At 46.5% G+C, this 23,961-nt stretch overlaps 2 protein-coding genes across 5 annotated transcripts in view; one reads left to right on the forward strand and one right to left on the reverse strand.

Annotated features, from left to right (window-relative positions):
- Positions 1–107: 107 nt before the first annotated feature.
- The window catches only part of LOC128309979 (acetylcholine receptor subunit alpha-like 2), a 38,894-nt gene continuing 15,040 nt past the window's right edge, over positions 108–23,961 (reverse strand). The window contains exons 5-9 of one of the 4 annotated variants that reach the window (XM_053046498.1): positions 6,447–6,606; positions 5,589–5,992; positions 3,309–3,490; positions 2,379–2,580; positions 108–816 (exon numbers count right to left, since the gene is read on the reverse strand). In XM_053046498.1, the coding sequence (XP_052902458.1) occupies positions 616–816; positions 2,379–2,580; positions 3,309–3,490; positions 5,589–5,992; positions 6,447–6,606 (1,149 nt within the window). In that variant the 3' untranslated portion in view covers positions 108–615. Of the gene's footprint in view, positions 817–2,378; positions 2,581–3,284; positions 3,491–5,574; positions 5,993–6,446; positions 6,607–23,961 lie in introns of all 4 variants that reach the window. The other 3 variants (XM_053046501.1, XM_053046499.1, XM_053046500.1) reach the window with 3 other exon arrangements.
- Positions 13,511–15,668, forward strand: LOC128309978 (carboxylesterase 5A). Its single transcript, XM_053046497.1, has 3 exons — positions 13,511–14,630; positions 14,694–15,321; positions 15,397–15,668. The coding sequence occupies exons 1-3, from the start codon at positions 13,511–13,513 to the stop codon at positions 15,545–15,547; spliced, it is 1,899 nt and encodes a 632-aa protein (XP_052902457.1). The 3' UTR covers positions 15,548–15,668.

Consider the following 23,961-nt stretch of genomic DNA (forward strand, 5'->3'; position numbering starts at 1 on the left):
AAGTGATCCTCTACAACTAATTTGTGATCTTTGTGATCGGATCCACTGCACAGTAGCTGTAAATCGGAAATTTGGCACTCCTCAAATTATTTTTTTGGCATGTAATTTACTATCGCACACGCGTCGGTTGTCACGCCTCGTCTACGCAAAAAGGAAAAGGCTCCCCCACTAATGCATTAATCGTGCGTAACCGCGCTTGCAGGCGGAGCCAAAGACTGAATCGTTGAGCGCGACGTGAGATAGAAACGGTCACACTAAAATGCAACGACCGTTTAAATTACATCGCAAAAGTGACCGAAACGGTACCGCAAGCAGCGTGATGTCCAGTTGCGCAGTGGCGCACATCAGGGTGGTTATGTTCCACCGGGATCGGTTTTTTTTCTTCGGCTGCTGCTGATGGTTTTATGATGAGCGCCAAATGGTGTAAGCAAACAAACAGTCCAAAAACATAGTCCTTCTTTGCGCAACGCTGCTAGTAGCAGCAGCAGCAGCTACGTGTATAAATATTTGTGTGTGTTTGAAGTTTAAAAAAAATTAAAATCAATCGCCCGTTAAACCCCGCGTGAGGGGGGAAAGAAGCCACAGGGCCGGGAACGCTGAGCGCGCGCGTAACCCTTAGGAGCGCGTATCCTTGACGGTAAGATTGAACAGCTTCTGGGCGATAATGGAGTACTCGATGTCAATCGGTTTGGTGTCATCGTAGAGCGATGGGGCCTCGCACAGGATCGCAAATGTGCCGAATAACGACGCTATCGTGAATAACCATAAAAACAAACGATCCAAAACCATCGCCACAAAGCCCCAGTCTTGGTCTTCCTGTGGTGCGAGCCGTGCGGTAGGCGAATGTCGGCCGAGTTTCAAGGTATTATTAACACAAAGTTAAATAAGAGAGAAAACCGAAACGAAAAAAAGAAAGAAGTTGCAAGTTACACATCCCGACCACGGAAAAGTAGTTAAGAAAGTTGCGTTCGGTGTGTGTTGGAAAATTATTGTTATCATTTGTTGTTGTTGTTGTTGTCGGCAGCGATAGATTTGGATTGGTAGTGGTGTCCCATTGGCAAAAAAAAAAGAATCGAAAAATATCCGGAAAAAATCGGTCGGCAGCCGGGTTGTGGTTAAAAGTTGTTGTTATTCCACAGCCAGCCCCCCGGGCCAGTTGGTCAGCCGGTTTGTGGATGTTGAATTTTATTTTAGTTCCGTTCATTTTTTTTTCGACGATCCACCAGTTCCATCCGGTTCGGGCGATGCAGTAAAAGACGTTTTGTGTTTTGTTGTTTGGTGCCCGAATTTTCCCATTTTCACGGGCAAGCAGTCGAAGCGAGAGAGCGAGCCATACACGGTAGCCATGGAAATGAAAGGGAGAAAAACACAATCATCATTAGCATCGGGTGGATGTGGCACGAGTTTTCTCGGAGGATTCCTCTGAACAAAAGAAAAAAAGGGGGAGGGGGGGGGGGGGAAACCATGAGGGTTGGGATTTTTCCGTCAGTTACGCGGTGGCTTACAGCGGCAGTAAGCGTAAAGACCGATTGTGCCGGTAACGGCCAGTACAAAATTCAATGACACTAACGATGGTGGCGGTAAATGAATGGGTGGATATAAATTTTCCCCGATAATGGACCGGAGAAAACCTCCAAGAATGTGTGTTCTCGGAAGGGAAACAAAAGGCAAAACTGGACCAAAAAAAAAACACACAAAAAAACAAAAACTCCGGAACAAAGAAAAGAATGTAGCAACCTTGGTAGCGTATCGAAACTCGTGCTCCTCAAACCCATCGATAGCGATATCGAAGGGCCCGGGATTAGTGGCCCTGATTCTTGAGGCGAAAAACGCCTTTTCCTTGGGGTTGGGATGGGAGGTGGTTTTTCTTAGCAAAATGAACTTGCTGCACACGTAAGACCCCACACGGGCCGGACACATTTCGAGCATACCGAACGACGGCACTGGAAACAAAAGTAAGAAATGAATTTGTCCGCAGTGATTCGATTACGGGCCGTGGCGGGGGTGGGGGGGGGGGTGGGGGGGGGTTTGACTTGGAGGTTTGCCACGGACAGATTATTCGCCTATTTGTGGTCACAATATGGCTGGGCTCCGTACCAACGCAAACAACAACAAAAAAGAACTGGAACTCCGCAAAAAGAAAGGTTTGTGTGCAAACTGATTGTAATCTGTCATTTGTGGCTTTGGTGGTCATGTTTGATGTGTGACCAACACCGCAAACCGTAACCAATTTCTGTACCAATTTAAATCTACCGTTAATATTTCAATGCGGCAAATGGCGGAGTGCGATGGGTTGCTTGACGAAATTGTTCTCAAATCTCAGCTTTCAACCTTCAACGGAAGTAAAATGACAACCACGCGAACAAAAACATACTTACCGCATTGAACTCGTCCTGCCGCTGCATGTGATGCTGTATGAACATCACATTGTGGATGGCTTTCTCCAGCTCGAACGGATACTTCTTTCTCGGCGCAACGTCACTGAGCGACTCGTCCAGCCCCGACATTACCGAGGGCAGCCCGTTGTAGCCTCCCAGTCCACTCAGCCCACCGCCCAACGCACCGACCAGCCCGCTGAAGCTGAGGAACGAAGATCGAGTGAAAGGATAACGGCATGAGCACGCCATTGCCTGCGATTGACTAATTAAAAGCAACGTAACCCCACAATCGGGGCAGAATCGATTGAGCATTTTCAGCAATTGCCGGTTGATCATAATCTTGCAACCGAGGAGCCGGGTTAAGCACTCGCACGTGAGCGTGTAGTTCCCATGCGGGATGGAGAGTAATTGCATCGGGATGGTGTATGTAGCGTGTGCTTTTATCGCATGATTTTCTGGGCAGCGTGTAACGGATGCGATGGCACCCCATGGCATGAAGATAGCTCAATTCATGCTCAGTGCCCGAGTGCCGCAGAAGGTGAAGATGAAAATATTGCCAAGGATTAATTATCGTGTCGATATCGGATCGAGAGCTGAAGGATACCGAAGCTCTTTCCGTGTGGATTGAATAGAAAAGCTTCTTCTCGTACCGTTTCAAGTAGGTACGGCTTAGCAGACGCCACGCAAAATGTACAAGAACTCCACTTCTGTTGTCTAGTTAATTAATGTTGAATCCTTTTGCAACGCGGTTGAAAAAGAAATTATTTGCAAACATCCCTCCCCATTTCCGCCGCAGGGCACTTATTCTAAGCTATCATCCATGCAAAACCCGGCTCGCTTCACTCTTAACATTTAATCCTATCGCCATACGCCGTAATCCTTTCCACCGTTAACTCAACTGTAAACTTCACATTTGTGCCGAATACGTACCGATTAGTGGCTGTCGTTGAGTGTAGTCCGTTGCATCCACCTGGCCGTCCCTGCATGTGCCGTATCGAGTCCGGGCTGGAACCGCCCGAGTTGGGTTGCATCTGCGAGTGGGCGGCCAGTGCGGCACCGAATTTGCTTTTGCTGATTTTTATACCGTAGTTAATCTTGTTCGCTGCCAGCTCCTGTGCGTTTCGTAGGAAGATAGTGAACAGTAACAATGGGGCATTAGAGTGCAATGCTTCAAGAGATGCCATTAGACATAGCGAGGAGATAAGCTGAGTTTAGGTATTTTTGTTTTTATTTTTGAGGTTTCAGGCAATAAGGACAGACGGCACGGTCGCGAGTTGCATGCTTGGTGTCTCTGTTTGGGTCAATCTGTTTTACTCCTCTTTCTCTGATCTTTCCAATTGTTTACTCACTTAACTTTGGATTTTAATTGAATAGAAGTGGCATAAAAGTCATGTAGTTGGGTTTTTATATTAGTTTTGCTAATAATTGTATAACGGTAACCAGGCGGAGCAGAGGATCCAACACCAATGGTTTTAAGGAAGGCATACCTAGTGAAGGACCACTGCATCCGCTCTATTCGATCGATGTGGATTCTTGCCAACGGGGCGACCAGATCACCGAGCCAATACTCTAGAATAGACCTAACCGCTGAACAGAACAAAGTCTTCACACAACATCGGATCGGAGAAGTCACGGGCTTCACGATTCATTACACCAAGAGTCCTCCTAGACTTGCTGGCTATGGAGTCAATGTGGTGACAGAAGATGAGGCCCGAATCAAACCAAATACTCAAGTCCTTAATTTCCGAAACACGCTTTACTAGAACTTGGTCAAGGAAATAAGGATGAACAAAAGGGGACATTACATTTAGTAGGACAAATGGAGAGACCAAATGGAGATAACACCACGCACAAAAACGGTCAAGGATAGATGGCAAAACAACACAGTTGGAAGGAGAGGTTATAGGATACACGATTTTAAGTCGTCGACAAAAAAGAATAAATAATCAGGAGCAAGGACAGTACAAACATCATTGACGAACATTATAAATAATAGTGGATTTAATACAGTAACTTGAGATACGCCTATATTAGAAGGAAAGGGAGAGAAAAAGGCACTTTTGAACGAGACTCGATAATAACGATCACGCAAGACAGAACGGAACCAAGGAAATAATGAGGTATGGACGCCAAGACAGGATAATTTGGAAAGAAGGAGTGTGTTTACATGCCGAACTTTTTCGGCAGACCACGCGAAGGACTGGTCGTTTTGCTGAAGTCACAGGATGATGGTAACGGAGTTTTCTCGGTGAAGCAGAGACCTTCCCGCTAGTTACTCCTTATCCAAAGCTTGGGGAGCCTATTAAAACAGAAGGGGGTAAGGTGTCGAAGACCAGAGCTCTGTTTAAAGGAAACCAGATGTTTCTTCTTCAATTGATTCACCAAAAATTTATTTATTCTTTGGTTGCTCGCGCTTATATAGCCATTTTTACAAATATCATAGCTTCCTTAGTCTATTTTCTACTGCGGTTTACAATTTAACATTTTCGTATGGTTACTTCGATTAAAAATTCCAAGACGCAACAGAGTGAGTGGGAGATACGATAGAAAGCAGATTTAGAGTCGGTAAAAATGGCATCAACTTGAAATACAGTTTCCAGTTGGGTCGAAAGATAGAAGGTAAAACACATAAGATTAATGGCAGTGGCAATGGATTAGACATAAATCCATGTTGTTACGGAATAATGGAAGAACGGGTAACATTAAGAAGATATGAATGGAGAATTTTCCAATTCCATCTGAACCAGGCTTGTAGGACAGTTTAAGCAAGCTTAAGGCACTGAATACCGAAATATCATCGATGATCCTGGAGCAGTAGCACGGAAGACCAACCGGAGTGAGAACATCATGATGAAACATATATGTAAAAACTATTATATTTTATTGTCTAATATTTCTCTATATTATATATTTAACTACTGCGTATCTAAGGCACTGATTGTATGTGACAAAACATTGCAGAACAATTTATATTAAACAAAATTCTCTGTATCAACAATCCGATAAAGCAATGAAGTCATTAAGGAGTTCTTGGAATTTAAAATATGAATTTCAGTAGAACTTTATCGTGACAAAAATGGCCATCAAGAAAAGATAGTCACTTGGGTCAAGGGGGTGTTTTTTTTCTCTTCCTTCTCGATGCAGGAATATGTAATTACGTATGTAAACCATCGAGCCGTACGGTTCGCTCACATACGGCCCTTCACTCACCTTGAGCAAATCGTTCGGGACCCGCATCAGTAGCAGCTTGGGCAGGCGCAGTATGAAGAACTTCCGGACCCAGGGTGCCATCTTGTGAGTGCTCGGCTTCCGGTAGTGTATGTTGAGGATAATGATGGTGATCACGACGCTCAGCCCGACCAGTATCATGGTGAACAGCAGGTACTTGCCGAGCAGCGGCAGGGCCAACGAGGTGGACGGGATGATTTCCGATATCAGCAGGAAGAACATGGTTTGCGACAGAAGGATGCTGATGCATAATGCAATTTTTTCGCCCGAATCCGCCGGCAGATAGAACACCAGCACGGACAGGTACGAGATGCCAACACACGGTATGATCAGGTTCACCGTGTAGAACAGCGTCTTGCGTCGTAATGTGATGTTGAAGAAAATGTCTGTAAAAAAGCAAAAAAAAAAAAAAACAGGCGCTTTGTGTTAGCGGCGGGCGGTGCGAACAGGTCCCGGCCAGTCAATGGGCAGCATTTAAAGTGACACCGAAGGGAGACCACCCAATGCACCGTGACCGTCGGTGAGGCGTGTGAGGCAATCGATGGTTATTGCTTGCCTCAATGGCCACCGTGCTATCGGCGTTGGCGCAGAATGGCCGATGGCGAAGCAGAATGTGCAGCTAAACGTGTCCGGTCGAGCGAGACGACAGTGCGAAGAAGAAAATGGGGGGAAGGTTAAGGTGCACCGATGCCAAATTACAGCATGCAGCCGTCGGTGCGGCGAAGTGGACCGTGTGTGTTTGAACCTTGGCCATAAAATGGGGCACGTGGACGAGGGGGGGTTTCTTTTTTTCTTCTTCCGCTTTTGTTCTGCACAATGCACCCCGAACGATGCGCTTACCTGGGTACGGTTCGGCACAGCATGGATAGTATTTCTCGTGGCGCTCTGCTGGCACGCCAAGAATGTCCCATTCCACGCTGGGATAGTACTCGCGTAAATCGATTCCAATCTTCACCATGTTGTCGCTGTTGTTCAGTTGATTTTTATGCTTCAGGTCAATCTGTGGCGAAAGCGGATAGCGATGGAGAGAAAGAATGGCATCGGTGAGTGTGGTACCTTTTTTGTCTGTTTGTTCGACCATGTGGCGAAGCGCTCGGACATGGGAAACATTGCAGATTTATGTGCGGCTGAAGCGGAAGCTGTACGCGCTTACCGCATCGCGCTGACCGTGGGTGGTGATCGGTGGGTTGAACAATGCAATGACAATTCCAGTGCACCGCCAATCACATGATTGTACCGTACAGGTACAACGATAAAATAATGGATTGGAGGTGTTTCACTGCTATTGAGACCGTAAAGGTGGCGGTGCATTGGTGTTGTGTATTGTGCATGCGCTAAACGATGTAAATCTTTTATGTCGCCCTCTTAAATGGGCGCAGATTCTTTGAATAATGTATTTTATATTTTTAGGAACTAAAATTCTAAAATTCCCAAGGACTTTAAATAAATTTTGAAGTGACACTCATTGCGATTTTTAAATGTCATTAAAAAGTCATTGAAGTAGGCTACTTTGGTGCTGTTAAATAAAATAATCAAAATATAGCTTTTAAGCTTTAAAGTTATATGAAAGCTTTGAGAATGATTTATTTATCAAGAAAAATGATCAGAAATTAATATAGTTGTTTACTATTACTATTTATTTTAATATCTGTTATTCGACTCCAAAGGAAAGAAGCTTCTTTAGCAAGCGTAATAGATTTAATAGAATAATTTTTGTAGCCCTTTTCCATTAAATTTAGTCACTGTAACCAAGGGTTTTTTTTGTAAAGTTTTCCCTGCCGTACAAAACCCAAATAGATAAACACCGTCATGAAATAAGAAAATTATTAAACCTTAAATATTGCGTAAAAGATTAATAGCCCGAAACTATTAATGTATGTCTCATTTAAAATTGTATATAATAAATTAAGGAAATAAACTCTTCTATATATTCTTTAGTAAGGATTATTAAACGTACAATGAAATCAGCTTGAAATTTAACCCTAATAGTTCATAAAACTAGTGTAATAAATGGAACGCATCGACGTGTCAAGTAGTGTTTGGGTTGTTGAAGCTCATCCATCCATTTCGGAACCATCAGAACGGTTATGTTAAAAGCAAAATTCCCTTCCGTTAAGTAGTTTGCTCATCCCGTCTAGTATTACTTATCCAGCAGCCGTAGCCGCTGTGCGAGTGCTAGCGACTGTCACGAAAACAAATACACACTGGGATGCAAAGTAAATACATCCTACTGCAGTGAAAGGCTGCATCTTCACTGCACCAAGCGATTGCAATTTACTGCAGCCCTAGCCTGATTGCCTTCGGATGGCGAAGACCGGTGTAGCCTTCCACCATTCCGAATGACATAAGGATAAACATTCGATCGCAAACGATTGCACTCAATCAACTGTCGCTGTATGGGTGTGTGTGTGGACATACGTAGGAGGAGGTTAGTGAGTAGCATTAACCTTCATCTTCTTCAGATTCTGATCGAATCAATAAACGTCGGGCCCGGGGAGACTTCGGCGAGTTTGCCGCGGGACGAAGGCAATGAAAGCCATTGGAGGTGAAAGCAATCACTACACCACACCGCATCACGGGAGGTGATTGATCGATGAAAAACTAACCTCCAGGCCAGGTCGTGGGTCCCAGCTTCCCCCACCGTTCATCGCAGGTCGTTAAGGGGGGGTTGGTCTGGATAGTATCAGATTTGATGTTTTTTTTCCACACAGCCACATTCTTCTGCGTTCTCTTTCTGCTCGGGGTGCCCACTTTACGCTCGTCAAGAGCTGATGACTGCTGGGCGGCACAGGGCGTGCTCATCGAGTCAAAGCCCCGTGTCTCAGAAAGGGATCATCCCGAAAAGGGATATCTTGAGCTGCAATTTATTTTATCTACACTCACTTGGACCGCCGCACCGGCCGTCGAACCGGTCCGCGCAGAGTGCGAGTGTGTCGAGCGTTTCGACATTGCCATTTGCCACCTTTTGGATCGTGTACAGTTAGCTTCGAATTTATATTCAATTTACCGAGTGTCGTAAATTTTTATGTTCCATTTCATCTTCACTTTTATTTGTTTTACACGGTCCAATCTGTGAGGTCCACCGTGGGGCAGGAGGGAGTGAGGGGGGTGAACGTTCCAGCCGGGGGAACCACCCAAAAACCTGGGCCTGGGAAAGACGGCGCTACGGTTTCAATCTCGTCATCGGGATGTAGCGGAAAGAAAGAAGCAAGGGAAAAGGAGTCTTTTGCCGCTTCCTGTTTCCCGCTGCAGAGAAGAAAGCAGAACACATCGACTGTTGCCCCAGCCAGGCACCAGGAATGCTGGCCAGGCAACGAATAAACGCAACATAAAGAAATCGAAACGACCCCGGGACGAAAGGACAGGATATCAATGTGTGTATGCCATATCTTTCGGCCATAAGTCCTACGGTCCTAGAATGGGTTTTCCATTCTTTAACTGACTGCCGGGAGGTTTCTCCCGGTTTCTCCGGGGGTTTTGCTTTCGGGTAAGAAGCTTGCAGGAGAATATCGCTAGCCACTTTTAAAAAGGAATAAACTAATGCACAGCAGAAAAAAAACGGGCCGTTCGGTTCGGTCGGGAAGCATTTTTGGGGGTTCTTCCACACACACATATCGGGTTCTTTCCCAATAACTCTTGAAAGAAGCACTCACAGGGACACACACACATTCCCGACTCTATTTCACACTAAACACTTTTACACTGTTGCAGTGTTTTTAGAACACCCTTTCGAAAAGCGATACTGCCGCTGTCCGACGTGTAGTGTGTTTTTCCTTTTCTCTCGCTCTTTTTGGAAGACTTTCTGGGGAGCCTTTTTTTTGGGGGCTGACGAACTGAAGGACTTTATGGTTTTATGGTTCTCCTGGTTTTCCCGGTGCCAGAAAACAGACACGCACTGTATCAAATGCACAACCCTGACAGAGCGAAAAAGGATCAAAGCAAGCGGGGTAGAAAAATCTTTGGAATTAAGTACAAAAATAAAAAAAAAACTCACTGGAGAGGTCTATTTTTTAGCTCCACTTGTCCCCTGTCCACGCATGTTTTCCACGCGTGGGGTAAAGGATTGTGAAATTATGCGTGCCAGGATTTTTCCCCGAGGGGAACGAACGGCTTGCTGGGATGAGTTTCTTCGTGCACCACAAAGGGGGGTCATTCTTATCGGCAAGTTGTCAATGATGCTCCGCACCACAGGCGATGTTATGTTGATGAGCTCATTTTTTTCTTTGGTTATTTGCCATTTTGTTTGACTGTCACCATCAAACAGCACCCATCCATTGCATTTTCTTTTTTTTGGTATCATTTTTCAATTCCTTATCGCATCCGAAACATGATTTTGAGTGGGTGAGTGTTGTGTCGGTTGATGGATCGCTGCAATGTTTTATCACTTTTAAGCCATACAGATGTTGGGAGGGTTTGGGGTCTTTTGAGTAAATATATTTGAAGGATCCATTCCGTTGTGGTGGGGTAGTTGTAGTTATTGATTAACATTTTCCTTTTCTCCCTCTCGAAACCGTGTCATTAATATTGTTTGGAGGTGATTTTTATTTATCTATGTTCTACAGCTGCCAGCCTGGTGGGTGCAATTGATACGAATGATGTTGACACGGTTTTCGATTGGCTCCTCCGCTACTGGTGGTCCGCTCGAAATCCTGCGCCATCCTCCATCCGATACGAAGCGTGGCAAAATACGCTATCAGCTTGTATTATTGCAGGCTTTGAGAATGGGATTGTTTTGTGAAGGGAGTCCGCTTGTTTTTCTTGTGTTGGCCCCACTCCGCGAACGCACACAACATTATGCTTTGGCGTTCGGTGATTTGTTTGTGTGATAAAAAAAACAGACAGCAAAGAACAACAAAATAACGTTGCACCCCCGATAAACTGCGCGCCGATATGTTCGTTCCTGCTGACAAATGATTGTGAGTTGGTGTAGTAGAACTGGAAAAAAAACCCCTTTTTGTTCCCCTGCCAGAACCGGCACCGCGGTACAGCGGCATATTTTCTCGCTACCTGCCTTCAACTTCCAGACGTTTAAGATGCTGCCGACGACTTCCGTGCCAGCCAGCACTGACGGCGAGCCATAAATGTATATTGTGTTCCGTACCGTATGCTTCCCATCCGGAACCGCATAACTTTCCACGCGCAACGTGCGCAGCTGGCAGGGGAGGGCAGGAGGTCTCCATTTTGAACTCGACAACACACCTGCCCGCCGTCAAGTCACCGCCCTTTCCTCTCCCCCGGCTGACCTTTGGCATTCCGCAGCGTCCTGCCAATCTGTCGGACTTTTCGCACCGAATGGGAACCAATTTCCATGCATACAAATATGAAATTATGAAAATCGCCACCACCCGGAGGGTGGTTCCATGTCGGGCGCACCGGAGGTCGAGGTGGCCGTGTCTGTGTCGGAGGAATGCGAGCATTCGAAATGAGGTCGCATTCCGAGCGCTTTCCGAGAGCGTCAGCGAGCGGGATGCAGCATTACACAATTTCGGAGGTGCCCTTGACGGAAAAGGGATCCGGAAATCATAAAGTTTCATGAATATGAAACGGCGCCTTTATCTTAGTGGGCTGCCTTTGCCTTATCACACCTACCGCCATCACCGGCCGCCGGCAGGCAGCGGAATGCGTGTGGAGCACGCGTTATTGCCATTGAAGTTATGCTGTTTCACGAACGCTTCGAGTGCCACCGATAAGGCTGCACACACACAACATGTGTGTGTGTGTGTGTTAACACATGCTAACGCTGCGATCGCGCCCCGTAACGTCCCGGGAGCTTTTTGGATGTTGGCATTGGAAAAGGGCTTCCTCGCATGGCGATAACATTCTCTGCACGCGGTCGGCCCGATTTCGATTCGTTTCGCATTCTACAAATCATGACAAATCGACGGGGTGTTGGACCGGATTCCCCCCACCCGCGGGGGGTGGTGGCATTCTTGAAGCGGCTGAATGGGGGCCCCGGCCAGAAGTACTCAGCTGGCAAATTGGATTTGGAATGATTTCCAATAATCCATACGATCGGTGCCGTTCGTCCAATGTTGCGACATTCGCAGGACGACACCCAACCGAACCGAACGCCGATCCTTGATGCGGAGGTTTTCTACCGGGGATGAATTATTAACAACGCAACACAGGCCCGTTAGGACGGGCACGGCTACTGATCGATCTAGCAGAATGTTGGCTGGGAAAATAGAGTGTCGTTAAATTTGATTTCGGAAAAACACACTCACACGCAGCGAAAGCATTAATGTTCTGTGAGTTTCTGTAGCACTTTGGCTGTGTTTTTGGCGTGATTCAGTTGGCAGTGTCTAAATGTGTCTTTAAGACTATTTTGTGTATCACACCCGCCCGTTGACACTGGCCCTAGCAGCGAGTGCAGCTGACACTGGCAATCCTTTTAATTTCGTTTTACATCCGATAGTACCGATAGATAAATGGTGGTCCGTTTTATTTATGTCGCTTCTAATTCTGTATTTATTGTGTCTATCTGATTACACCATAAATTGCCGTGGCACGAATGAGCTGCAGTAACGGGTGCAGTAGGCCGCTCTTATCTTCGTCTTTCCTGCCCGAAATTCGTCGCCTGTTTGCGTCTTTCCAATCTCCCATTCGCCCCACCCGTTTGTGTAAAAATGTTCCACAATAAAACTGCCCCAAATGTAGCGGAAGTTGTATGCTACCGAATGCGCACACACATGCAAACACACACACACATACATAAAGGATTCAATGATAACAATAAAAACAAAACTATATCCCTAACGTATGGTGCAAACAATCTTGTCCGTATCGTGATAAACCGGCGAATCTGGAGCGAGGATCGTCGTCATGCGGCTGTATTCGGTGATGCCACTCCCATCTCCTCCCCCCTTCCCTCCCCTCCCCCCCTCTAACCTGTCTGGTCCAGGGGAATTGGGTAATAAAAGTTGACCGAAGAAGGAGCAAAGACTCGTAAAACAAAAAGCAAAAAAAAAAAACTTACACCAAGTTGGGTCCGGCGAAGCGACGAACGAAAGTCAACGCCACGAACGCCTGGCATGGCCACTAAAGGCCATGGATAGTTGCAGGCGATTTGTACACATAGTTGAACTTTGTGTTCTCGAGATCCCCCCCCCCCCCATTCGTTCCCCTCTTGGAGGCTTAAATGGCAAGGTAAATAAAACATGATGGAGGCAAACGTTTGGCAAAAGTGGTCGGTTTTATTCGAATGCTTCTACTTATTTATTGCGTTCAATTTACGTTTTGCATTTTTTTTTTTGGAGGGGAAGCGCGCCATTTTTGCACCCTCGAGGGGGGGGGGGGGGCAGGGGGGAGCGCTGTTTTGCTTGATTGAGGGGAAAATGAGGAGATTGAAATGGTTGCTAAGATTTGTTGGACGAGCGAGTGGATCTAGTAGGCAGGCAAGGGCCAGCAATGAGCAAAGCAACGCACAAATGTTTTTTTTTCTTCAGCAAAATCACTGCGTAGAATCGTCGTTTTTGGGAACCGTTGTTACTTGCACTTGCTGATTACTTTATCACAACGTTCTACTGGCCTTCGTTCGTGCGCTAATAACGATAAAAAAGTGGTGCACAGCGAAATTTCTGCGACATCAGGCGACTGTGGATAATATAGACGAGTAGAAAAGTTACCATAAAATGATGCCTAATTAGACTTATTGAATGTGAACCCCCAACTAATAATTCTAAGCATCAGCTCTGGCATAGTTAAAATGTTTTTTAATAATAGTTTATTGTTAATTATCTTGAACAACCATTTTGAGAAAATATTCCCAAAAAGTATGAGGAACTTTTTGGTTTGCCCACAAGCAGGATCGCGCACTGATAAACGGGCGAATAGGCAACCATTCCGCCTGCTCTACGATCAGTAGTTGCATTTTACGTTCGGCCACGTCCTCAAGCACTCGGAGCATGGCGCGGACGAAAGTTTTAGCACAGTCAATCGTTGGACTACCGCTTCTTCTTGCCCTGCTCGTGATACCATGTGATGCAATTGTTGGAGGCATCCGATCGGCAACACCGCCGCTCGACGATCCGGTGGTGTTCGTGCGTCACGGTGGCCGTGCGGCCAGAATCGAAGGACTGCGCAACCGTCAAACGGGGCTCTACTCGTTCCTGAACATCCACTACGCGGAATCACCCACCGGACAGAACCGGTTCGCCCGGCCCCAGTATCGGCATCTCAGCGGCGACATCAATGCGACACGGTACGGACCACCGTGTCCCCAGCCGAAATCGGACAACCCGTACCGCGTGATCGGGCACGAGGATTGTCTGCTGCTCAACATCTTCACCCCGCAGATGCCGGACGAGACGACCGGATTGCCGGTAGTGGTGTTTATCCACGGTGGTGGCTATCGGTACGGATCGGCTTCGCAGTACGGTGCGGAACCGCTCACCGCCAATGGGGTGATCTTCGTACCGATCCAGTACCGGCTCGGATCGTTCGGCATGCTCGGCGATGGTAGTCGCGATTTGTCCGGCAATTTGGCGCTGCTCGATATGGCGACCGCAGTTCGATGGGTTAAAGACTACATCGGATGGTTCGGCGGTGATCCGGCCCAGATCAAGCTGGTCGGGCATGGTTCGGGTGCGTCGGCTGCGATGGTGCTGGCATCGGCCACGATGGCACGCACCTCCGTCACCGGTGTGGTGGCAATGTCTGGCTCGTCGGTGCAACCGAACGCGTACGACCGTGAACCGGTGGTCTCGTACCAGGAGGCGACGGTGCGCCATCGCTGTGCGGCCGGAAACGAAACCGAGGTGGTGAAGTGTCTGCGCGGCCGATCCACCGACGAGATCGTGCTGATGGACTCGGAGCTACAGAACGAGCGTTTCAGCGGGGAGAAGCTTATCAACGGGATGTCCCCACAGGCGGGCGTTAACCCTGTGGTCGAGGAGAAAGATGACGGGCGGGGACTGTTGGGACTGATGACGGACAAACCGGAGGCAACGCTGCTCGCCGGAGACTTTCCCAAAATTCCCCTTCTCATCGGTGTGACGAAAGATGAGACGGCCAACGCGATCGATGGTAAGTTTTTTGAGAGCGCTCCACGGTGCCACCGGCTCTGTAACTTCCCTTGTAACTCCCCAGTGAAAGAGATCCAGTCGACGTTTAAGGGAGCTACAAACTTCCTGAAGAAAACGAGCTCGCTGATCGGGTTGGAAGGATTCCTGAACGTAGAGAAGCAGGTGCAAGCGGTAGGCAACGTCGGTGGCGTGCTCAACCTCGACAAGTACCTCGAGATCCCGAGCGGCTGGGACGTGACGCAGATTTTGGGCAAGCTGGTGGAGGCAACGACCGATGCCGTCTTCAATCTGCCCGCCGTCGTGTCCGCCCAGGCGTGGGCCAAAAGCTCGAAAGCGTTCATGTACAGCTACGAGCACCGGTCGGACAATACGCGCGGTCGCGACTTCCTCACCGGGCTACCGATCGTGGCCAAGGCGGGGAAAAACGGTGCCGACGATCGGCTGGTGGCGCACGGTGACGAGCTGGGCATACTGTTCGACACGCACGACGTCTTCGGCAATCCGACGCTGTCCGCTTCGGTCAAATCGACGAAAGACCTGAACGCACGGAAGTCGTTCGCTTCGTTCATTGCCAAGTTTGCGTACCTGAACACGAGCAGCATGCATCAGGACAACGTGTTCAAGAGCTTCACCAGCAAGGGCACACCGTTCGTGAAGGTCGGCGAGCAGGTTACGGTGGATAATGACTTCAGGTGAGGTGAATTCGGGCGCCCGAATGACGGCGACACTAAATGACGTGACTCACGTGATTATGGGGCGGTTTACAGATTTTGCCAACTGTCCATCTGGGGGGCACAGCTGGAGGCACTGAAATCAATTTCCTGCTCGTTCCTGGGCGAGGGGCTCAGCTCGGTCAACAAGGTGGTCGGCAACGTGGTGCCCATTAACAAAGTGTCCGGATTGCTGTTCGGCGGATAGTGTCATTCGGCACACAAAACGCAAGAGGCAATAAATAAGGAAGCAACCGAAGCAACGAAGATAGTGACCGTTTTTATGATGTACATCCTTGCAAGACGCCAGCGTAACGGAACGGTACAAGTTTCCCGCTTTCCCGGGCGGTCGGTCGATCCGGGGCGTAATAAAGTGTACTTGTGTGGTACATAAAACTGCAGTTTAGCGCGAATGTTGTAATAAAATTTCACAATAATTTATTAACGCTGATAAATGAAGCGATTGTGGCAAACCCGGCCGCCATTGGCACGAATCTCGGGGTTACACTGCCACGGGGGTTCTGGGTTCGGGTGCGGAGAAGTTTACTGTTGTTTTTATGTCGATCCCAACCATCTCATCTTCACCTTCACGTGCAGTTGTTTTTGCCCCCTCCCCTCAGGAAAAACCCCGGAAAATGAAAGTTTTCCCTTAGTTTTATGCCCGTCGACCGTACGGTAAAGTACGTTTCATTTGATTAACAGTGTAATACGACGGGGTACGGACGGTACCGTGGCGCGCTGTCCGGGCGGTGTTCCGGATAGTGCCGGGTTTGAAGCTTTCGAACATGAAAACTCTTGGCATTCAAATCGTTTACGGGGAAGCAGTAGTTTACGGAGATGGCCTGGGTTATGGAAAGGAAAGAATAATTCCAACCAATCTTCCCAACCCATCTCGCTTGCTCCTGCAACGGTCCTACACATGCATCACTTTTATTGCATTAATATTAGAACAGTTTTCTGTTTAGAACGGGGGCGAAATTCAATTTAAGAATGTATCGGCCAATATCGTTGCCTTTCTTCCACTTGGTTGCCACTGTTGTTGTGTTGTTCAATAAAAGTTCAATATACCTAATGTGATACCATTTTGCATATTGCATGCTGTGGCCGAGGATTGCCACCTTGTCGAGTTCGCTTATGTAACGAACATCTTGTACCGTGTTGGCGGCATTTCGGCACGATGGGCCTTTAGAGACTTGGCAAAAGTTTGCGAAACTTTCAGATGCACCAATGCACGGCGGGAGAGCCTCAGACTGGGAGGGAGAGCGGCGAGCCACCGGTTACTGTAACAATGCTGCCGAGAAGATGCCCTTCTTGGCCATTTTCCCGGGCCGGACTTTGAGGAGCCGTGCCGAGAACACGCCGAGGGGTGTTCTATGGGGTGCTCCAGCAGTGAATTGAATTACACGGGCCAGATGCAATTTAATGATAACACGAAAGCATAAATAATGTTGCCGCCACTGCGCCCTTGCGCCCCGGCAGCGGCAGGAAGCATAAAGAAAGCTGTGTCTGTGCTATGGCGCTGTGCTGAAAAGGGCGCCCGCTCGTTGGGATTTTTTTCTTCGCGACTTCGTAACGAGTAAGCCGGAAGCGAGGGACATAGAGGACGCATTATGGGCTGCTGCTGGATACAGTGTTCCCTTCCTGTCCGGATGTTGTTTTAATACCGAAAGGGTAATGCATCGATACACACAAAAAGATTCGTCTGGCAATTCTTGTCCTGCTTGAGTGGAATTCCGGACGCTTTACGCACAGTCCCATTCGTCCCAAGTCCTTTTGCATTATGGTTGAAATGTAGCCAAGCACATAATACTAGTGGCTGTTTTTTTTGTGTTTCTTTTTGGTTTGTTTGTTCGATAGTAACTTTTCTGTTCGCGATACTTTGCGCAAGCGGCAGTAAATTCAATTTCAGACAATCTTTTCTTTGTTTTAGAACGAACAGAGCGAACGAGAGTACGATGGACGACGCCACTAATTCGCGGAAGAAGGAGAGAAACATTGAGAAACAAAGCAAGCTGCGCGATAAGGAGTGCGAGAGCAGGCGAAAATGAAACATATGCCTAAAGTATGCTATACGGCAAGATGTGACACGATAAGGATATTTCGGGCGCTGGAAGCAGTGAACTCTGCCTCGAACGCTCCCAAATGTTCCGCTGGGCGACAAAAGCGGATCATCAGATATGCACGATAAATGGCCAGAGTACTTAACTCCGGTGAAGGCAGAGATCATGTGAAGGACATTCCGCGTACCAGCGCCCAGTGGTTTGCTTGAAAAGCGTGAACTTACGCGAACCAGACACCCAGCTACGGAGCAAATTACACACCATCATCAACTTTTTACTTATCGTACTGTGGAAGCGTGCAAAACAAACCAAAAAAAAAGAAGCAAAACGAGGATAGCAAAGCACAAACACGGCTTGAACCGCTTTTTAAGCACAACAACAAAAAAAAAAAACAAAGACTACCCCGCGGCGGGGCGGAAACTAATGTGCCGCAAAGAAACTTATTAAATTATGACGATGGAGCTTTACCGATAAGCGAAACTCGTCCAAAAAAAACCTTCGCGGGTGGGATGAAACAAGCAACCGGATGTAAGATAGCGTCCGGATAACAAAAAACAAAACTCCGGTACGAAGTTTATTCTGCCGTTCCGGTTCGGTGCTAATTTGAAGCATTGATCCTCACCAAACACCGCTGCGCAACTTTGCGCGATAGGCGATTGTGTAATGGGCAAGCATACAAATTTACTGGACCGTGGCACGGCGTGTGGTAGTTGTTTTTGGGTGGGTGGGGGCTGTTTGTTGATAATGGTACCATCATGGAACGATTGGTCAGGATAAACAAATAATTAACTGACGCAGGAAGAGAAAGACATGGGTATTCCAACCATTCCATTTAAACAGGCTTATCTTGGGGATTATCAATCATACATACGGCTGGATCTGGATCTGGTAGTGTGATCCTGTTGTTGTGATCCTGACGATTGTTTGGGATTAAGTTATGATCAAAATGAAAAGTGTTTTTGTTAAAAAAAGCTACTGGTTTCCTTACGAATTTATTTAAAAAATGATTTTTTTTCGCCGAAAACGGTTATTATATTTGCCAAAAAATTGATCACTAAAAAACGATCGGAGACGCATCCTGCGATCGGTTTCATCCTCCTTTTTCTTCCTCTTTCATATCGCTTTTCTTTTTCCCTAGCGCTATCTGACAGGTCGTTGGGGACTCACTGGTGTAGTGCAAGGTCTGTGTAGGATAGAGGTCGAGTAATAGCCAAGATAGAGGTTCGCCATTTTGGATTTCATTTGACGTTTGGTCGCCCGTGTAAGATTCCTTGCGTCTAGCCTACTTGTTTACTATATCCCGATTAATCAACAAAACTACACACAAAACATTTGAATGGAAAAGGGCGTCCAAACGTCAAATCACGTGTAACGAACTTTTGGCTACTTGTCAAATCGCTCTATATTACTCGACCTCTATCCTACACGGACCTTGGGTGTAGTGTTCCCAACAGTTCTAATAAGCAACAAAAAAATACACATTGAACCTCTCTTATTTAGACGTTTTGTTTGAGAAAGTAGCTGGAATACTCTTCCTTCCTTTATCGGCACCAATAAGTTAAAGAGGTGTGTTGTCTAGAGGCCAGCCATTTCTGGCTTTTTTTGACTTTATTTAGTCCTGCGTATGGAGGATTGGTCCGGATGGGATTTTGGACCGGTTCTGTCGTGTGAAGATCGGCGCCACTACCAGTAGACCACCAAGAAATCAAACAATAAACTGCAAATGTTTACAATCATACTCTTAATACTCCAAACATACTTAATATAAATATTAATAATACTGTCAAAGTTTTTCGACAAAACCTGCTCATCTGGAGGATCGGAGCTTAAAAGAAATGACGGGAGAGGGCGCCACCAGCAAGGCAATAAAAAGGGCTGCATTGCGAGGATCGCGCCCTATTTATGTTGCAATCGAGAAAAGACGAGTAATAAATTTTGAACGTCTCTCAGTATAACGAGGCTGTTAAAAATATACTTTTCAAATCCGAATTTGCAACAAATACTATTTATTCATTGAATAAGAAATTAACTGTTGGAATGCTTTCCTTAAAGAAATTTAGAAGCACGGTCTATGCAACTTTCAACTCGATATGATGCGATGCACGGGTAAAGTTGGCCATCCAAAAAAAGAATTAAATTTTCCGACACTCCAACCCTCCCCCGGGATTGTGGTGGCGGGAAGACTAAAACACGAAACTGAACCGTGAATTGATTTACATTTCACCAGGAATTATGTTTTATATCCTTCGCCTTCCAAGCGCAATTGATTCAAATCTGCAACGTGAAGGTAAGGAAAAAAGTTCCCATCCATTAGGGCGAAAACTCGATGCTGGTACCCGCCGCCGGTTATGCTAATGGCGCGGTGTGGTGCACATTTATTCGCGCGAAAAAAGAGAAAAAACCCATCAACCATCAGTCGAAGTCGATCGGATGGGAACGAAACGGTTGCGCTTGGGTGAGCTTTATGCGCGATCCTTTGCTAGCGAACATTTTCCCGCGTGTGCGCGTGTGTGTTTGTGTGTGTGTGTTTTTTTCCTTATCTCCATTTTCGCCCTCACTACGCTACATTCGATGATACATTTTCACTCCGTTCCGTTCACCATTTTATTACCATTCCCGGTGCGGCATAGGCGATACAAGAAGCGGAAAGAAAGGAAACACATAAAACAAGTGCCACGAAAAGGGCAAAAAGATGGAATTTAGCTGACAAGAAAGTGGTAAAGTGAAAGAAAATGGAAACAAACAAGACAACGCTGGGTTGAGATGCTACTGAAGGTGGTGGTTGAAGAAGTTTTCCCATCAATAGACCTCAAGAGGGGAGCGTCATTTTTCGCCTGGCGTCGCCTTGCTTCACGATGGCGATGGGTTTTTTTTATCGTCTAGCATCGGTTTTATGATTCGTTCTCTTTTTATGAGGCTCCATGCCGCACTGCACCCCGAGTGGTCCTCCGGTGACTTATGGAACGAAGGTAAACGGTAAACGGAAGCGGTATAAAAATCATATTTTCGTCAATTTGTCTCATTCGCCTACTCCGTGTAACCAACGGCGATGGCGATGGCCACCCTCCGTTTGCTTTGTTGCTGAGCGTGTCTTTTCGAGCGGAAAGATGTTCATAATTTTTTTGCTTTGGTTCTATTTTTAGTTTGCAATGCAATGGCACCCTTTTGTGCGGGTGACCGGTCAATTCTGTCGTTCACACTTGAAGGGTATTTATTTCATAATAGCACGAAATTGTTCACCCACAATTGGCTTGCTGTGCGGTATGCGGTGGCAATGGAGTTTGGCTTTGGATCCTTTTGTAGCTGTAAAGCTGTAAGACAGGTGTGTTGTGGCTTGTTGCTTCTAGTCCACCACTTTTGTACTATTAATATATGAAGCAATTTTGGAACAATTAATTTTTCATTTTAGAATTGTTCTCTGTAAATTGAATGTATAATATTTACACTTACGTTTAAGAGACTTTTTAACTGTACGAAGTTGATGTTGGGTAAATTCGATTAAAGTTGCAAACATAGTATTAAATTGATTAAATAACTCTGAACCCCTATTGTGATGATCTTCAAAGATTCTTGCATCTTTTTATTTTTGTTTCGTTTGAACGGCCTGGCCGTATCGACTTATTTTACAACGTAGCCGGATAGTCAGTCCTTGCTACGGGGGATTGGTCCGGATGGGATTTGGTCCGGTCCGTTCGTGTGGGCCGCTCCTGATTCTCGCATCTAAAATGTTCTAAATATTAAACGATATCTACAAGACTTAATCAGTATATCAGTTTCCAAAAGGTTCATTAAGCTCAATTCGAAGCAGTTTATTAACTCTTTAGAACGTTTAAATTAGAGATGTGCACGCTGAGTAAGAGTGAGTGAGTGAGTTGAAGCCTTCGAGAGAGTCAATGAGTGTAAATCAGCACGAACAGTTTATATGACTCTTTTAATCACTCTTTTGCCTTTATACTCACTCTCACTCTCTGTGCCGACTAGACACACACTAAGGAGTGAGTAAAACTGTGTTATCACTCTTTAGATAATAATCACTCTCTAATCACTCGGGCAGTAAAAGCCAAAGAGAGTGACAAACCTCGTTTGCTCACTCATCATTAGTGTTTACAATCTCAAAAGAGAAATAATACTCTTTTACTCACTCTTACAGAGTGATTATAATCCAAAGAGTGATAAAACAGTTTTACTCGCCTCCTCCGCTCACTCTCCTCGCACAGAGAGTGAGAGTGAGTATACACTTAAAAGAGTGGTAAAAACATTAATGCACTGCAATGCTTTTTAATGAATCTCAAAAGAGTGAGTAAAGGTTTCAAATCTTTAAACCCACTCTTTGACTCTTATTCAAATCATTGAAAAGAGTGATTATTCTTATCTCTAGTTTAAATGTCCTTATTTAAAATGGTTCAAATTTTTAAGTACTACTTAATATAACAATTCCATCAACCATAACACTAATACCCAGGATAAGTGAAATAAATTAAATGATCTCTACCTTATTTATTACCGATTGCTGAACTCATTATTGATTAATTTAATTTACGCCGTTGTTTGTAAATCATATGCAATCTTCGTCATGCGATGGTTTGACAACAATTTGATCAAACATTTTACTATCCGAGCCACCGAACTCTGCAATGTAACTCTCAGCACAGCTCAATCGATAAACGCGGTTTCGGAAGGCTCACACGCGCGTACGCTTTCCTGCTGTCGGAGGACCTATTTTGACAAACGGCAATCCATATGAATATGCTTCCCAAGGAAAACAAACTTGACATTCGGCAATTCACAATTCAACTAGCGAAAACAGCACCGAAACTGCCGGCAAACGGCAGGGCCCGGCCCTATATACACACAACAAATTATGCTTGTTTGTGTAGCACTGTTGAGAACGCGAATCAAATCAACGCGCACCAGTTTTCTTGCACAATGCCCTCATTTGTCACCCGGCCGTTGTGTGTACGTCAAAAGCCTTTTAACCTTTCGCCCGAGGCAGCTGGCGGATGGGACGGAAAAGCCAACGCTTTTTGGACGTGTTGTTTTGGAGCCAACAGCAAAGTATACACAAACCGCCAGCGCCAGCGCCGGCAGTGGTGGTGGGAACGTAGTAGGCATCGCGATAAATGCGCAAGATGTTGGCAAAAACAGTGGCGCGGACGGTTAGGAGAAAAATTGAACGGTTACTGCGTGATGGGAAATGGGAAATGGCAAATATTTTCATTTCAACGCCACAGAAAACCCTCACCGCCGGTTTGAAAAGGGCCCCACTGTCCGCCAACGGCACGCACAACATGGGGCTGCCATCCGTGCTTTTAACTTGGAAATCGTCCACCACCAGGTCCACCGCCACCACTGCCCCACCAGTGATGGTTAATGGTGACGTTCGGGCAGGGAACCGCAAAGGCAGCGCCGTGTGTACGTACAAATCGATTGCTCGTTCATCGCAATCATTTCACCAATCAATTCAACCATTCACCGTACGCTCGGGTAACTCGTTTCGACCGGGGCCAAATTTGTCTTCCACCGTAACCTCAACATCCTAAACATGCTTTCGCTTGTTGGTTCGTTCGGTTTCGGTGAAGAAAATTAACTGCCAACAAGCCCTGGAGTGGTGCGGGAATATTCTGCCCCTCTGTTCCCTTTGCCAGAGGCGGGGGGAGAGGGAAGGGGGATCAACTTTTCCGTTCCACTTCGCTACAGTGCGATGATTGTTTGACAAAATAAGAAGTTTATTTTTGCTTTTAGCGCCGTTATTAATTTTCCATCGTACGCTTGCTGTTCCGGTTGCCTGGAGATCGTCTTGGGGGGAGAGCGGGTGATCACGAAAGTGAGAGTGTGTTTTGTGTGTGTGTGTTGGAAAGAGGAACACCAAATGGGAAAGTCCGAAGTCGGGAGTGTATGTGTGTGCGTGGGATGGAAATCGGGAAAACTGGTCCAAGCTGCTTTTCAGTCTGCACCGAATGCCTCGTGGGCAAATTATGTACCGGCGAACGGCTTAAGAAGAATCCCCAATCCCCGTTTCCACGAACCACCAACCCCAACCCCAGTTCCCGGAAACGAAAAGGACAAAGGAGAAGGAAACGAAGTAGTGCCGCAAAAGGCAGCCTCCCATTCCTTTCGGTAGCCGTGCTAACTTTCATCCATCCATCAAGGTCCGCCCGAAGAAAGCCAGAAATTTACCCTGACAAAACTCATTGGCTCGTTGACAGCGACCCAGTTCATCATCGCGTTTTGTGTTTATGTTTTGCTTGCTATCACCGCTTTTATCGCTTTCATAATTTTCGATAAGAAGCACCGGGAAAGCCGAAGCCGTTGGGGGAAAAAATGGGGAAAGTGGTATCGGGGACGAATCCATCAGGAGGCAAAGTTTATGGATTAGGGCAGCTGCTGGCGTAAAAATGGGTACCGGCATCATCGGGCACTCGGGCCGAAGTTCATGGGGCAACGTTTTTTTTTTTTTCACACTCTTTTCGAACTGTCTGTTGCTCTTTGTGTAATGTAGCAAAAGTATCAAATGCGCCATGTAGCGCTGCTATTGTTTATGCAACGAATAGGCACGTTTAGG

The sequence above is a fragment of the Anopheles moucheti genome, chromosome 2 (assembly GCF_943734755.1).
Source record: "Anopheles moucheti chromosome 2, idAnoMoucSN_F20_07, whole genome shotgun sequence".
NCBI lineage: Eukaryota > Metazoa > Arthropoda > Insecta > Diptera > Culicidae > Anopheles > Anopheles moucheti.